The 17,367-nt window shown below is 37.9% G+C and overlaps 1 protein-coding gene across 4 annotated transcripts in view; it reads right to left on the bottom strand.

Moving 5' to 3' along the window:
* The window catches only part of RAPH1 (Ras association (RalGDS/AF-6) and pleckstrin homology domains 1), an 84,400-nt gene that overhangs the window by 33,420 nt on the left and 33,613 nt on the right, over positions 1 to 17,367 (bottom strand). For 3 of the 4 annotated variants that reach the window (XR_014853446.1, XM_085066265.1, XM_085066266.1), the window contains exons 3-5: positions 16,318 to 16,423; positions 14,946 to 15,463; positions 1,349 to 1,423 (exon numbers count right to left, since the gene is read on the bottom strand). Coding sequence is in view for 3 of the 4 variants with exons in the window: in XM_085066265.1 (XP_084922391.1) it covers positions 1,349 to 1,423; positions 14,946 to 15,463; positions 16,318 to 16,423 (699 nt within the window). In the remaining variant the exon portion in view is untranslated. The remainder of the gene's footprint in view (positions 1 to 1,348; positions 1,424 to 14,945; positions 15,464 to 16,317; positions 16,424 to 17,367) is intronic. The other variant, XM_085066267.1, reaches the window with a different exon arrangement.

Raw genomic sequence — 17,367 nt, 5'->3', positions numbered from 1 at the left:
AGTCTATGGTCATATGATACAAAGGGATCATTTAATGCTCTTTTTAAAATGAAGCTCCCATATGGTAACTAACACTCATCCCACATATAAACAACCAGAAGGGAGGATCTGAAGACACATGGAGATGAAAGAAAACTGTGGTTTCTGTTTGTGCCACAGCTGTTGTTAATCTATTTGCAATCAAGCCAATTGCTGTTTTGTTGGCTTTCTTGGGGGGTGCAGAGGGGCCAAGAGCTATTGGGAGTGGGCCAAGGTAGAAGTATTGGACTTAAAATTTAGGCAAAACAATCAAGACCAGAAGATTACTTGGTTTTTACTGTTTGTACTCCTCTGGAAGACAGCCTGAAAAGCTGTTGTCAAGATACATGCTGAGCATTTTGAGAAGAATATTAAGGCATTTAAGAAAAGGCAGTAAACTAATTCTAAACTTTTGCTGCTAAATACAGACTACTTAGGCCCGGTGAACATCATCCTTTATTGTTTTGACGTCACCAAGTTGTATTTTGGTACTTCAGGCTCGCCTGAGGTCTCTCCACTAGAATGTCTGTAAATTAAAAAATAACCCACAGAAATGGTTTTGCAGTATGTATTAGCAGATACATCTGACACCTCAGCTACCAAATATTCAAAGCTCTGAGCTACACCAAGCTGTTCTTCATCCCAGCCTGTATTTTGATTGAAGAGGTTTATAGCTTGGTCCATCCCTCCTACTCCAGTTTCAAAAGGAAATACATACAGAAGATATAATTCTTAACAAACTGAATGACAATTTGTGATCTCTCAGTATATTACTGACCTCTTTCCTGTAAAGAAAATGAATTTATAATCAAGATTTGTACATACCTGACTCATTAGACCACTGTCCTACTAGGATATTCTCCCCACATTACACTCAATCAACATTCAACATGTTATTAAAAAATACCCCATTACTTACTAGTTTGTCTTTGATACAGCAAGAGAACTTTAAGGCTACTAATGCCTTTTAAAACTACAGAACACTCCCACATACTTTTCACATTTAGGACTTTTGGTTTTTTTTTTTTTTTAACTAGTGAATGGCAGTAGGAACAAAAGAATTTCTAGCTCAGTGCATTTGCTTTTCACTTAAAGCATTTTACCTGTTAACATGGCTATTAAATATTTGTCAAGAACTTGAACACTTTGATAAGTCTCCAGAAACAAACAAAACAATTCAGCCTTTAAAAGCACCTTGGATAATCAGGAAAATCATGTAAGTTAATGCAGAAGTTCCTGGAAAGGGGAGGGGTGGAGAAGCATAGCACACACTGAAAGCATTCTTTCTACATAGAAATAGTCACATACAGGTAGAAAGAAGCATCATCACCTTGGTCAGCAAATGAGAAGGCTTTCCTGCAATGTTTCTCAGAAGAAGGGAGGTTTCCCTGTCCAAATAGGAGTGCTTGTGCAGAAAGAAAGAGAAAGAACATAAGTCAAAGGAAGTCAGTATAGTAATTTTATGGTGTCTTGATAACAGAAGATAAAGCAGAGTTTAAAAGAAAAAAACCCTACATCATCACTCTTCTTCCCTCCCATAAAAACATGAACATTCCCAAATACTATGAGCCTGATACACTGATGTAAAAGCAATTTTGCTAATAGAAGACACTCTTCTCCTGTACAAAATGTCACACAACAGAATTAAGAAAACTTTTGCTTACCTGCCACTGGTTTCTTTTCTGCAAAAGAAAACTTATTTGTAAAGACATTTAGAACCACAAAACTAAGAAAACACACACTTACAATGTTTCTAAAAATCCTGTCCAGTCTCCTTAAACTAAGCGTTCTACTTCCAGTACACAAACATAAAGCCACTATAAACTGGTCATCAGGCAGACATCTGGTTTTATGCTTTCTCCCCTGGCTGCTGCTTCATTCTTAAAGAAGAAAGATATTACCATAACAATAAACCAACCTGACTCAAAATTCATGTCCTTTTTTTTTTAAAGACTTAAGCCTCTCTTCTCTTGTATGGTCCAAATTGTAAAATTACAAATCCCCACGCTTCTCTTGGGAAGATAAATTAGCAGAAAGTATATTTTCATCTGTTTTCAAAACGGGAAGCAAAGTCAACAGAGTGGAAGCAACCAGTAGAGTAAGACAGAAATCAGTTAATTACAGACACCAGAGTGATTATCTCCTCCAGCACCTGCTACAGGCAACAAAACCATCATCATGCAGCAATTTGCAGAACCACGAAGTCAGGTCTGCCAAGGAAATTAGCCTAGTGCTGTGGCAATTAACAAGAGCATTAAGTACATCTCCTGTGTACCACCACTGTACTGCAAGTTTTGTCCCATGTGGTTGCAACTGTCTCAGCCTTATTTGTTTTGATGCTATATGGGACAAGGCATGACAACTATACATGCCTACTATACTATTGGTTACTAATTAGCAATACAGAATCCCACCTCTTCTTCAGTGCCACAACAAGGTATAGTCTTTAAAAAATGATGAGCCCATATCTACAACTTCATGCAAGGCAGTGTCAAATAGGCAAATACAGTTCCTGCAGGGAGAGTTTACTTGATGTGACTGCCATATGGTGGGATGAGCAATTAAGGATCTCAAGGAGGCTTTAAAAGTTACAGCTCAGGAAAGACACTACACAGCATTTGAAGAGAAACCCAGGTTCCAGCCAAAGCTCCACCTGGGTATTTATCCACTAATATAGACACAGGTTATGTTACAGAGTAAATGAAGATTTTTCTGCTTGCGTATTAATTACTGTCTGTATTTACATCCTATGTTTTGGAAGCATGGCAGTGCTGCCTAGCTCAAGCCACATTGCTGAGGGTTTGCAAAATTGGTATAATTATTTAGAGTCATACTGAACTGTATCCTTTCTAAAACAGAGGCTCTAACTTCCCACACAGTCAGTTTAGAATGGTCTCATTACAACACGCTGCTACACATCTTGCAGAATAAAATGGTTGGCTCAATCCAAACTTCAAAAGTATATATAAAAATCCAGTAACAAGTTCAAGGAAATTCTTTTAAGAGTTTCTTCATAGAGTTGTTCTCAGTCATCATGGACTCTGATTAATATAGATCACTTTCTTGGAGAATGAAGCACTGCAGTAGAAGGAATATTACAACATACACTTGTAGCTTCTTCCTTAGTTTAGTCATCTTCTGTTTTAGCCTACTAGAAACGATAGTGTCAGCATAAAGAGAGGATAGTGAAATCTCTCCTTAAAGGAAATACTATTTGCTGGAGATGATTTCTCCTACAGGAAAGGTCAAGGTAGGCCAATTAACCTTCTTTCTATCATTGGTCATCTTGGCTGCTGCTATCTTGCATTTAACTACATTTTCTCTGCTAACAACTTCTATAGTCTTCCACCATGAAAAGCATCTCTTCTTTCCACCTGCTCCCATCACAACAATGAGAACTCATGCTCTGGCAACAAAGTCATCCCTCCTGTGGTGCCTCACCTTAGATTAATTTAGGATATAAAAGCAATCCCAATTATGTAAACTAGTATGTGTCCCTCCCCCTCCTGCAATACCATGCATTTTTCTGTTGCAGTAATGTGACTGCTTCCCCAGTACAAGGCCATCATTTCTCGTAAGGGCTTTTTTCAGTTTAAAAAGTTTTTTCCAAATTGTCACACAATCAGAATTAAATGTGCCAAAAGAGCTGTGCACAAAAATATTTTGTGCAGTAACAATTTCACTTAAAAATATTCAAGTATGATGACCAAAATATCAGAAGTAACAAAACCAGAGGAATAAGCCTACTAATGTCTCCATAACAAACGTTAGGTGCTGTGGATACTCAACAACGTAGAAAACTAGATTTGAGTAAAATTAGCATTAATACTTAAGAGTTCTAGACGCTGTTAGGACAAAAAAAATTAATAGTATTCATGTGCAGTTCAATCAGCAAAGACAGCTCGCTTTGATGTTTATAAGAACATGGACTACAGTCTTGTTCCAAATTAGGTTTTTGACTTCAAAGATTTCCTATATCCTTTCTTTGAAGACAGAAATGTAACATCCACTACCTGAAGATCTAAGTAACAGAAGTTCATGGAGCAGCTACTGAAAATTGCATTTCAGTATTTTTAGAAAACTCAACACACTTAACACTACTTAAACACGGAGTAGCTGCTTATGCCAGATAGTTTTTTCAGTACTAGAAGATTTTTATGCCCATCACCAACCCTATACCTACCAAGCATGTTTGCTAAACATGATAGAAGAGATGAGCTACCAGGAAAATGAAAACACCTTTAGGATTTCCAGAACATAATTTGTTGCACTAAACTAAATGACTAATGCAGTAATGCTCTACACATGGCCAAAACCTCAAGATTTTCTCACCTATTATCCTTGTCAGTTCCATCATGAAATATTGACTGGGTTGTTGTAATTCTTGAGGTGATAAGGTCTTGAGCTGAAAGTCAGTTTCAAAAAAACCCCAAAATGGAAGTGATTTCTAAACTATCACTGAATTACTGAGCATATTAGATTTTTTTTTTTAACAGACAATAACTGATGGGTGGATTTTAAGGAAATCATTTTAGAAGAGGTGATAAACAGCTGTCTAGCTGGGTTCTGAAGCATGAAGGCCATGTAGCCCATCTTGCCATGGTAGCAGGCCAACAGTTCACAAGTAAGATGCTATATTATACATGGCCCTCTTTCTTCAATCTACTTGCATATTTTTGCAAAATTGTAACAAGAAAATTGATCAGTGCTCAATGTTTGATTATCACTTAGTACAGAAATGTGGGATCAATTTAGAAAGATTCAGTCTCATTGCTGAGAGACTGAGCTGTATCTAATTCCTCTGCTTTAAGATAATGGCTAAGAATACAGGCATACAGAGTTTAAAAACAGTACCATGCAGTCTGAAAGGTGTCAAATATGTTCTTAACACTGACAATTTAAAAATAATGACCAAAAACTGGGGTAGGAAGTGTAAGAAAAAGATGACCTGGTGATCTTCTGAAGCATTTTATCTTACTGTTCTAATATTTTAAACATGTTAAATAGAAAACTTCCTTTCTTGTTAAAAGCTATCTGTACATTCAAAGATGCCATTTACTCAAGGTCCGTACAGCAGAATAACTTACCTTAGTACATCAAAAAAAAGGCAATAAGAGCACACTGAGGACTTGTGCATGTAATTATCTTGCCATGTTTTTTGCAAAACTCTTTAATCAGTTTAACAATAAATACACATGTTTAATTAAACCAGCTGGTGGCACTCTTGTGCCACTAGTGTGGATTTAATATCACAGTTGAGAAACACTACAAAAACCCTCTTTAAAAGCATCCTCTGTCCCTAAGAAACAAACTAAAACCCAGGGAAACTCAGTATACAGTGTTCAATAGGAGCTATATGCTTGTAAACCTTTGTTGAGAAGATTACTATAGCTTCCATTTCAACTACATCCCTCCACAGAATTTTTTAGACTCCAGCTTCAAGAATCAGAATCCACTATTTTCAAAACAGAACTCAAGAATTAAAGATTAAACATAATTTTTGTAATTTTGACTCAAAGATGGGAAAGGAGAACTGAAATTTCATCTTCCGATCTCTTCGAGATTACGTATTCATATGGACACAATACAATAAACGTCTAACTAAAAATACCTGTTTTCTGCTTTCCTTTGCAAAGGGGGCTATTTAGCCCAGCAAAAAAAGAGGCTCAGGGGACATCTCTTCACTCTCTACAACCACCCAAAAGGAGGTGTAGACAGGTGGGTGACAGTCTCTTCTTGCAAGTAACAAGAGATACGACAAGATGAAAGGCTTCAAGTTGCACCAGAGGAGTTTTAGATTAGATATTTGAAAAAGTTTGTTGCAGAAGGGGTTACAGTTTATTCTTATTAAAACCTTAGAAAAGGAAAATAGACACTGAGAAACTGAAGCAGCAGCATTGGGTTACAGAGCTGCCTGACCCTTTCACACACAAGATGTGTTTTCACAGAATCACAGAGCGGGTAAGGCTGGAAGGGACCACAGCTAGTCATCTGGTTCAACCTCCATTGCTCAAGCGGGGTCATCCTAGAGTTACTTATAAAAATTTTGTCAATTGATACTACTAAGACAGAAATTTTCCATGATTGGTTACTGTTACAGGATGATTACTAGTCATTTACATTAGACAAAGTATTCCCAAGAACGGAAAGGAAGGTGTGTGCCATTTAAAATAAAGATGTTTTTAAAGACCTTTGCACATCTGACCAGGAAATAGATTATTGGCAGGGGCATCATCAAAGTTGTGTTTTGTGCTCTCCCATGAGAAGATAGCCAAATTTGTCTGAGACTAAGCCTTTAGAATTAAAATTGTAGTCTCTAAGTCTCAGTGAAGCCTGGAGCATCACAATTAAAAAAACCTCCAGGCTGTATCCTCTCACAGAGCACTGCCCAGCCCTTCAGCTGGATTGCACACTACAACTCTTGAAACAAAGATTAGCAATGATCAGGAACGCCTGGGTCTGTGGTGGGAGAGTACAGCAGTTTTCTTGAAGCTGCAGTGCCTGGCTGCTGCAGAGCATGCTGCAGCCAGACAACAGAAGGGAGAACCTGAGGCAATTACTCTGTGCTCAAGAGTGGTCAACTCTCCCTCCTACAACTCCAGTGACTCCATTTCACTGCAGGCAACTGGAATAAAATAAAAAATTTAAATATTAACTTACATTAGGTATTTATTAAATACTAGGGATGTGTATAACTTGATGCGAGTGCTAACAGACTAACCCTGTTGAAATTCAGTGTAATTTAAGTAACGTGTCTGTGGACATCTTAAATGAACAAACTGTTGCTCTGTGTGCATGAGGTGCATTCTGCGCTTTTCACTCTCTGCTAGCCCATGCACCTCCCAGGTCAGGCTGGGATACTCCCCTGCTGAACACAAGTTACTTAAGACAGAGCAGGACAGATAGGATTGCAGAAGCTGGTAAACTTCAAGCTTCATTTCACTACTGCTTTTTAGAAATTTAAGACTAAACCGTCGCAAGAAAGAAGCAGTCCTGTCATCCTCCCAGCCATGCGCTCTCACATCTCTTGTGTGGACTGCAATAATTTTGACCATGTGGTCCAATGGATCAAAGAACAACTAATTCACAAGCATTATTTTTCAGGATAGCTTTTCCAAATGACTAAGCAGCTGCATAAACAACAGCGCCAACATGAGATGGAGTGAGGCTGCCCAATTCATCAGCAGCATGGATCTAAACTAGCATAAACCAATCATGAAATCCCAAATAGTTTGTCTGCAGGGAGGAAGTTTCAAGCAGTGAAATTCTCCCAAAAGAAAAAAAAGAAATGCCCCCAAAAAATAAGATGAAGTAGAAAATGATTGTCTGATCAGTCTAAAAAAAGGTGCATTAAGGGGAAGACCTAACGAAGAAAGGGAAAAAAAGCCCCCAAACTTAGTATAGTATGACTAATTGATTCCTAACTGTATTACTTACAGAATATCAAAGACTTCATCCTCTGAAGGGCTCTACCTGTAGCACAGAAAACAAGACATCAAAGCAGCTAAGAAACCTAAGGAATAAGAGCACATGAGGCTTTAATTGGTTTTATTTGAATCTACTGCCTTATACACTAAGAAGTAACTGTATTAAGAAAAATGTGATTATAGGGCTGACTTCTAAACCATAAATTCCCCCCAAAATAACTGTAGACATCAAACCATCCAAAGATCAACCACTATAAAAGAATGGGTATACACAGCTGGGGAGTTAAAAGTCACAAAACTGCCTTATTTGTTAAAAGGAGGTAAGCCACATGAACGAAATAAAACCTGTATTCATAAAGCAAGGCACTGATGTGGCTAGTCTAAAATACTGAGTAACTTTTTCAAAAATAAGACTAGTGAGTGTCCAACACAGGAAACCAGCCAAAGCTGTACATTTGGTTAACTAATAATGAAAACTTCTCTTTGGATTTGCAGACAACTTTTATTACAGTAGAACAAACTAAGCACTCAGCAGCACACTCAAAACTCACACAGCTGAAAGGCCAGTTCCCAATTGTTTTTTCAGAACACATAGTCTTATTTTGGGGGGTTTAAACTCCTTTACAAACCTTATAAACCCTAGCTATCATGCTATAGGTTAGGAGTAAGTGAGGAAAACAACATAAATTCTTTTCTCCTCTTAAGAGTTGAATGCTCCACAACTGGCAGCTGTGTTCTTAATTTTTGTCATCTGTCCCAAATTTCTTTTTTGGCAATCTGAAATAAGGACAAACAAGTAATCTGTCCCTAACTTCCTACAGATTTAGTATTTCACATCCCTAACCTAAGCAAATGTTGCAGAAAAAGTGAAGAAATTTGTCTTTGTTTTAAGCAGACTGGTGTATCTACAAAGAAATTGGCTGTTTTAAAAACTGTTAATTAATCACAACTAGTGGAGTGATACCTTCACTGGAAACTGCAACCAATGCATACAACTCCCCTGCAGCACAATTTTGGCAAAGTTTGGTACCATCATAAGGCAAGACTTCTGATTTCTCAACTCAGGTCTAGAGCTAGTTCCAAGAGTTGCTACCTAGTCTGCTGCCTAGATTTATTTGGTCATTCATCTATGGTATTTTTTCTCTTGCAGATTAATCTGGTAAGAGAGAGAACCTCTGAGCAACCATTTTCTTGGCTTGTCTGTATTAATGATACAATCTTTTTCCTCAAGAAATCCTTTCATAAACACAAGTATTTTTCTAAAGTGCTGTGGAACAGGCACGAAAGCAAAGAGATTCATTTTAACGTGTGCTTATTTACACAGCATTTGGGACAGCAGAATGAGTCATTCAATTGCTTGTCCATAGGAGAGTCCAGCCTCACAGAACAACTACGAAGAACAGTATATTTAGGTAGAGACAATGCCTTTGGTGTTCACACTTATGGTAACAAAATACACCAGAACTGTAATTTTTGAGTGGATACCAGCCTTGCCAGCCAGCAGTGTCAAACAAGACATATATTATACTGCCCATTTTCCTGCTCCTTTCAGGGAGGCAACTTACAAGCTTATTCATCAGCGTGAGGCAAAGCTGACAGAAGAGAAACTATTCTTACACATTTTAGGGTTTCTGTTACACCTCAATTAGTCATCTCCTATGTGGAAAAGTTACAGGATAAATTTTAAATTCATAGCTATAAAATAAGTCAGATACACTGAGTGGAGAATCAAGATTTACTAATGCAAGGACAATGTTTCCTTTTCACATATTTTAAATCTATATACTCCAATTTTTGAAACCTACCATTCCATGCATGTGCAGTGAACAAAACCTTTAGAATGTCTCCTTTGGGTCCCAAACAAAAATTCTTAAAAAAAAAAAATTAAAATATACCTTCACATCATTTGCTTTGCAGATTCCATAAGTATAATGTGAAAAAAAAAAATTATGTGCTAGTTTTGCAGGCATTGGGAAGAGTGTATTAGCAATCCTTGGGTTCCAGTGCATCATATGATGATTATGAACAGCCAAGCACATTTGATTATGTATTTGAAATACATAAATATTGTTTATATTTTATCAAATCATATGTTTATCTCAGGGAATGCTTTGAAAGCCTCCAAAAATCTGGCGAATGAGGAGTCAATTTACAAGTATTTCAAGAACATTTGAAATCTGGATGGCTCACACTTCTTATGCCAACAAAACTAGAAGCCAAAGCAATGCTTCAGGATGACAGACATGCACAATTTTCCCTGACTGTTGACTTACTAAAGAACACTTTGTGACTAATAATTAGAAAAAAAGGAAGAGGAAGAAATGGTCTAATTGTGCTTCAAATTAAGTCTTTCCATTGTCTATTTCTGGCATAGGCAAAGGCTAACTGGAAATGCTCCAGAATACCCTTTCTGTACTAAACTAAAGACATAACACAACTGGCAGAAAATGAAATGAATTTTTAAAAAAAGGCTTTAGAACAAATAGAAACCAAACCTCTGTCATGCCTTGTTTGCTGCTTATCTGTGACTACTCTCACAAACTGGAGTCTAACATCCTTCACATCTGCTAACCACACATCTACCATAAGGAAAACGACTCAAACTTTAAGCTTCCAAAATGTAAGAGTCAATAATGCCCTATTACTGCAAGTGCTAAAACAGACCACAACTCTTCTTTAAATCACCTGCAAATAACAGATGGGGTTCAGCAGTCCAACTCTCTTTTAATACACCATTGTCTAACAAAGACCATATATATTATCAGTTTATTTCTTTGCATACATTAACAGTTAACTGCATTTTCATACAATGCAACATTTAGCAATCCCACATAAAGCACAACCCTCAAACATTTTAAATGGGTACCAAAGTTTCTGTTACAGCCACTACATAGGCAAATGAAATGCCAGCACGTCCATGTAAGAACTATGGCAAAATTGCTATGAAACACAAACTTTGTTTTCCTTTATGTCCATTTCAAGTTTTGCATTTTATCCCATGGGATCTTTTAGCCAGTACAGGTTTATTTATGTGTGCTGAGCTAACATGACAATCGCTACTAACTGTCATGCCTCCAAAGCTCCCTTGTTTTGCCTGGAAGAAACATTAATGTTTACTCTACACTCTCTTCTCTGTTAAGTGAAGCAAAAACCATGCAGCTTTATTGCACTGGCAGTCCCTTCTCATGATTTTTACCCCTCATGCATCAAGTCTAAATCTACAATGAGTTTAAGTAAAAGCTAAAAAATAAAATGCAATTAAATAATGTAGTGTTCCCAACTGCTGAATTTTCTTTGTAAGACCAGAATCTCTCAGCTGTGCAAACTGGGTTAGCAGACATAAAGAACTCCGTCATATTGGGAAGGTGGGGGGTGATGCTGAACTGTGCCAGACCAGATGGCAGACTTCAAACTTATCTGCAACCTCTTCACTGAGTATGTGCAGGACAATAACAATGACTGCCCATGAATGGAGCCTTTCACCCACCAGACACAAACAGCTACATGAGCATCATCAACACAGTTCTCTATTCTCTGCCCTCTGCTTTCTTCTACTCTAGCACAGCTCGCTGAAAACAGAGACAACTTCTAGCTAGCACAGGGAGCAAAGGAAGAAGAAAAAGATAACGTGGGTGGAGGCAGCAAGTTAGTAATAGAGTCAGTATTTCCCCTACCTTTAACCCATGCTACTGCTACACTAATTCGGTCTACATATAAGTAAAGTACACCACCCCACCCCCACCAACATTTTAAAGTGTATGCCACTCATTAGACAACTGAAAACATAGAAAATGAAATGCAACCCACCAACTTAAGAAAGAATACTGCTCAAACAAGGATCTGTGAAATCATTTTGTCAAAGACAAATTTCAATTTAGCAAAAAATTATGGGGGTTAGGATGGGGTGGTAACAATTTTTCTTTTTATTCAACAATGCTTAAGGGGAGACTGAAGACAAGAATGCAAGTGCACTCACAAAACACTTAGTACCACCAAGATAAGATTCAAGACTACAAAGCAATTGTCTTTGACATCAACAATGTCTAAAGAGACAGTACCAAGAAAGCAAGAAGGGAAGAAAATTAAACCATGGTGACACCTAATAAACACACAGTTTTAGACAACTAAGGGAACTCCAGTCAATTCCCCTGAAAGTGGCATTAAGACTAATTCAGAATGAATACAAGGATGGTCCTGGCCAATACAACCGCTGAGAGCCATTATGCTGAAATATCTTCAACCCCGAGAATTTCCTGTGGCACAGGCAACAAGTCCTGATTAATCCATTACCATCAATGAGTGAATTCCTGCTCTCCCTTCAAGCCTCCAGGGCTACAACCACCCTAATGTGCATCAGTCATCTGAGCCTCTCCAATTCACCTAAATAACACAGAATGAGACCCAGAATAGAAGCAGGAAGTTTTGGTGTTCTAAGTGCCAGTTAAGTGCCAAAGATGGGACAACAGAGAAGAGACAGTGTAAGCAAGAATGTTGAGGAAGGAAGGATGAGAGGACAGGGAAGTCATATCCTCCCATTTCTGGGGGTTGTGGAATTGCAGCCTTTTTCTGTAACACTATTACCAGCAAGAAAGTATACCAGACCACACACACCTTTGGTGGGCCAGTGCATGGCAGTTCTTTTACAGGATTTCCCTGCACTTCCAGGTCAGAGAGCTCTTAAATACAAAACAGAGCTATTTTTTAAGATAGAATACTAAAGTTAATAATTGCAAAGCCTAGTTTCCTTTTTCAGACAAGCATTGCCTCCCATCAAAACTGTCTTCCATTTTACTTAGGAAGAGCATAACATGAAGTTGCAGCAGAAAGAATGACTTTTTAAAGTTACCTGTACTGCCTGGAGAAGACAGAAAGTATTGGTCAAAAGGGCAGAGCTGCCAAGACACCAAGCTCTTTCAGAAGAGCTACAGCAGCAGAGAAAAGTATTAAAGGTCAGCTCAACTACAGGCAGTCTCAAGAAAGACAGGCAAAAAGAAAGGAGCTAACTTGATGCACTATGTTAGAATAACAAATCTCAAAACAGATCTGCTGTGACCATGAATAAATAGCCTCTCCCACTTTCTGCATAAAAACCGTTGGGGTTTTTCCCTATATGGACATTAGAACTCCTTCAAAGGCTATTTCCTCAGAGGGATGTTTTCTATTAGAAACAGCACCATTGAGTCAGCTGTGTGGGTGGGAGGGTATAATTCAGCCCTACTAGTAAAAGGTGTTTTGGTTCACAACCTAGCCAAGAGGATTAATAAACCCTTAAACTAGTTTTGGACCACTAAATGAATGAAATAGGAAATAAACTGCTTTGTTGATACCCAATGATTCTTCCAAACAATCCATTAAAAAGCTAAATTAATTTAAAAAACACCACCACAGAATCTGTCACAAACTTAAAAAAGTGATTTCCCTTTCTCTGTTCACCAGTGATAAGTTACTTCTCAGTAAGAAGTCCTATCCTATCACATAACAATTGTAATACTGAATAGCTGAATACCTATTCTGTAAACCTGGGGACAATTTCTCAGATTTGAACACCTTCCTCAGGCTACTCAAAGTAAAAACAACAGATAAAACCAAAACAAAGCAGCACAGTTAATGAGTGCAGAGGTTTCTGTTCTCAACAGGAGAGAACAATCTGGATATCAAATTACTGACACTTTTTGGTTACCTCCACCAAAGGAATCAATCATTCTTATCAACTTATCTAGGCAGAGAAACAATAGCCACATTCTTATACGAGAGGCAATCACTGGGTTTCTACAAAGGCAGCCCTCACATGTCTTTGAGAAAAGCTTTTGGATGATTTTGGGCCTTGCAGTCAGTGGCCAAGAGCTCAGAAAGCAACCGAGAAAGCAACTGCAACACTTGCAGCAATATAGATTAGCTTCCTGTGAAGACAAAGCAACTTCTTGACCTCTGTCCTTTGATTCACCAAAATCAAGTTAATTAAGGGCAGCAGGTGGTTTGTTGATTACTCATGACACAAAGAATTGAAAAAATCTGGAAGACAAGAAGAGCAATTTTACTGATGGCTCAAGCATATCACTCCTAAAGTAAACGAATCTAGAGGGAGACCTGCAAGATCAACTGCAGAAAACACCTTGCATTAAAAATCAAAAAATGCAACGTTCATGCTTTTCCTATGCTATGCAAGCTAGAGCAACGAACTGACATAAGTAATCTTTTCAGCCTGAGAAGAGACCAAAATGCAAGACTGCCTACATTTCCACATCATAAAGACATAGATATAACCATGAATAACAGCTGGAGATGCAAAAAAAAAAAACCAAAAACCACCAACCCCAAAACAACAACAACAACAACAAAACAAACCCAAAAAAGTCTTATCATACCATAAAAAGAAAATGATTGACAAACAAACAACAGTATAATCGATGACTGTCATAGGCTGGGCTTGAACACTTAGGCCTACAGCAATAATGCAAAAGTTTACCTAAACTGTCACTCACTCATTTCTCACCATTTCAAAGACAGACTTAAATCAAAATGTGACCTCAAAGAGTTGATCATAAGACTGACAATTCACTGCATCATTCACTCTGCATGAGATGAACTTTTGTTGCAGATGTGTAGAACCATGCTTTCAGCACAGCTCATTGAGATTAGTTTTAATTATTGATTAGAATAAACTCAGCTTACTCCAGTTTTCTCTTATAAAAGAGAACATGCATATTAGTACAACTGACATTTTAACAGGTCAGATTTCTGTTTCAGAGAGTATTCCTACCAGACAGCTTCTAGTTTAAGTTCTCATAATTCACTGGAACATTTTCTACATTTCCTCTCACAAGTCACCAGCACTTGCAATGTTCACTGAACTGGCTGTTCTTACTGAAGTTTCCTCTCTGATTAATCAATGTCAAAGCACCAAAATCCCAAATGACTATCTACTAATGTTGTACTGCAGCCCAGTTATTTTTCTGTGTTGTGTATTGCTTCAAACAGTTCCTCCTGTCATACATTAAACAGGAATATTAAGTAGCAGCAAATCACTGGTATAGTACAGCTCCACATAAGCACCCATAAATTGCTCCATGTGTTTCAGGTATTAACTGTACTGTAACAGGAATGTAGTTCTGTCAATTGTGCTTTCTTTTTTCCACAGCTGTGCACTCCTCAGATTTAAATGAAAAGCAATATATGGTATTTCCTTCAAATAAAAATATCAACTATAAAAACATTAAAATGCATGATTGGCTTAGGAGGAGAAAGAAATGGGGAAAGCTCTTAGAAAAACCAAAACCAAACCCCATTCCTTACAGGAAATTTCCTTGCAGACAGAAACAATAACAGAGAAATCAGTAGCTACAACACGTGCAGTTCCTGCAAAAGCAAATCATAAATCAACCCCACTGCACTTCAGAGTTTAGCTATGAATGTCAGCATGGAAGTGAGGTGGTACAGCGTGTGTAAGTTTGAAGAGAAAAACCCAACCCAAACAAAAATCTTGAATTAGTGACACTCTACCTCAGTGACTGGCTGCCCTTGTGATGTCAAGTCCAGTTCCTGAGGTCTTGTCACCTTATCGATATCCAAGGAGTCCATGCTGGAAGCTGCAGAGGTCACGCTGGAACGGGAGGAGTTACTGATGGAGCGCACCTCAGCATCGCTCACCGTGCCAGCAGATGCTGTCCTCCTGTGCTGGGCACTAACCACTGGCTTGGTGTCTTCTGCAACAGACTGCTGGGCTGCCTCATCCATGCTCAAAGAGGCCTTCTCTAGCTGTGCAGTGATGTCATCCAGAGACACATTGGCATGTGATGGTTTAGTCACCTTAGCAGAGGAGGAGGATAATCCTTTCATGCTGCCGTGCTTAGTGGAAGGTCGACTAGCAGGTGGTTTCTGAGTTTTGGATTCTGGGGCAAGGCGTTTCACTGCAGCATTGTTTGCTGAGTGAGACCCGATGCTGCTGAGCTCCTGCTCTATGGAACAGAGATCAGCCATGAGGGCATCTAGATCCACAGTCTCCCCCTGATTCAGGGCTTCTGCAACAAACAAGAGTAGTCAGTATGTGCAGAATTATTTCACTTGCAACTCTCCACTTTGTGTTATCGAATCTAATGCTTAAGAGAGCAAAGGAAGCAGTATTTTCTCTTCCCATCTGTATTGCAAAATCTCTGCCCACTGCTGAACAGAAATTCATTTGCACTACTACCCTTGACCAGTGCAACTTTTACTAAACAAATGTTTAGTATGTTTAACCTAAACAAATATGTTTAGGTTAAACATATTTGTCAGCAAAAGAAGTCTATAAATGTTCAGATTACATGTGAAAAGTTTAAACTGCTTTCCTGTGAACAGAATGTAAGAATACATTTGCATAGTATCATGCCTCGCTTTTCAAAAAAGTGCAGATGTTTTGCTAAGCATTTTCTGCTAAACTAATGCAACTGCTTTAAAAAACAAAACCAAACCAAAAAATACTATATACTGAAGCCTTTAAATAAATTAAGGTTTCCTTCTGTTTATCTTGAAAGCATTCTGTAGCTATATTCCTGCATCCTGTTCTGTAAAACAAAATGCTCTTTCTTCCCTGTTAACAGATACACACTAATTCATTCTTTCATGAGACCAGATCCCAGAACATGCTTTATCATACAAATACTACACTACAGTTCACATATACTAGGTGTTGTAAAAGCTACTGCTTTAGGACACTCAAATACTCAAAAAAAAAGGACAGCAGAAAGCAATGCCTTCAGCAAATATGTTCTCACCTCAGCCATAAGTGTATTCAAATGTTCTTGTATTTTGCAATATTTTAATTTATAGTTTGAATAGGTTTTTTTCTTAAACTAGTATTTTTCTTAAACTATATGGGGTAAATAATTCAACAAACCATTCAAATTGTACATGGAGAAGCGATATGAGAAGTTGGCAAGATTGGTTTCCTGGCGGAGAGGTGACCTCTTCACTGGTGCCACAGGCTTGTCTGTATCCAAACTCTGAAAAAGATAAAAAAAAAAGGCAAAATAAAATTTCATAAGGAATTGGGCAAGCAAATTCTTAAAATTAATGAGAATTAATTTTTTCAAAGAGAAATTTTTCGAAAGTTACTGGTATATATATACCCTCTCCCCCCCTTTTTCAGGCCTTAGACTGAAAACTTATGTTACCATACCAAAGAGATTTAACTTCAGATATGCAATAAAGAAAAAGTTTTAAACCCATTCTGCTTTTTTCAGAATCAAAAGAAGCATTTTCCAAATGCTTCTTTGAGTGGTGTTACACACCAGCTCATTTTGAAACAGATAGCTGACTTACCTGTAATAATTTCACTGCAGCAAACAGCACAAGCATTTGAACACATTCAAACTGAGGTAAGAGTCTAAGATACCTAAGTAAGGTAAGATCTCTAAGATATACACATTAGCTTATGAACATAATTATGGCACAAGCACATAAAAACATTCAATGAAGAATCCTATTTTATTAACAGGGATTTACATTCGCTAAATTCAGAATTTTTTGAACAGTCTTTCCTTTGAATAACATTAAGTTATGAAAATAAACCCCAGCCTGTTTATGTAGGACATACTTTTTAAGAAAAACTAGCATAGGTTAAAAAAAGAAACTCTTTCCTAACAAATACACTGAATTGTTATATTATGATGGCTAATATGGTAAAATATTATAATAAATCCCAGGATTTTTGTAAGTAGCAAGCAGTAGGGCACTGTGAACCAGCTGGTGACCCAAGAGGTACATGACAGGGTCAGGAGCTGCTGTCCCTGGAGTGCACTGTGTTACATGGGGAATCCAGCTCTTGCTGTCACTGAAGCTCAACAGGCCTGCAGAACATCTGAAATTAAGCAATGCTTAATGGGTCTAAGACCCACTGTGTTCCTCTGTGAATATCCTCACTCGAGGTGATCTACAAAGCCCATGC

Source organism: Lichenostomus cassidix, chromosome 7, assembly GCF_008360975.1.
Source record: "Lichenostomus cassidix isolate B80296 chromosome 7, HeHo_3.0, whole genome shotgun sequence".
Classification (NCBI taxonomy): Eukaryota; Metazoa; Chordata; class Aves; order Passeriformes; family Meliphagidae; genus Lichenostomus; species Lichenostomus cassidix.
This window is presented reverse-complemented; position numbering and strand designations above follow the sequence as displayed.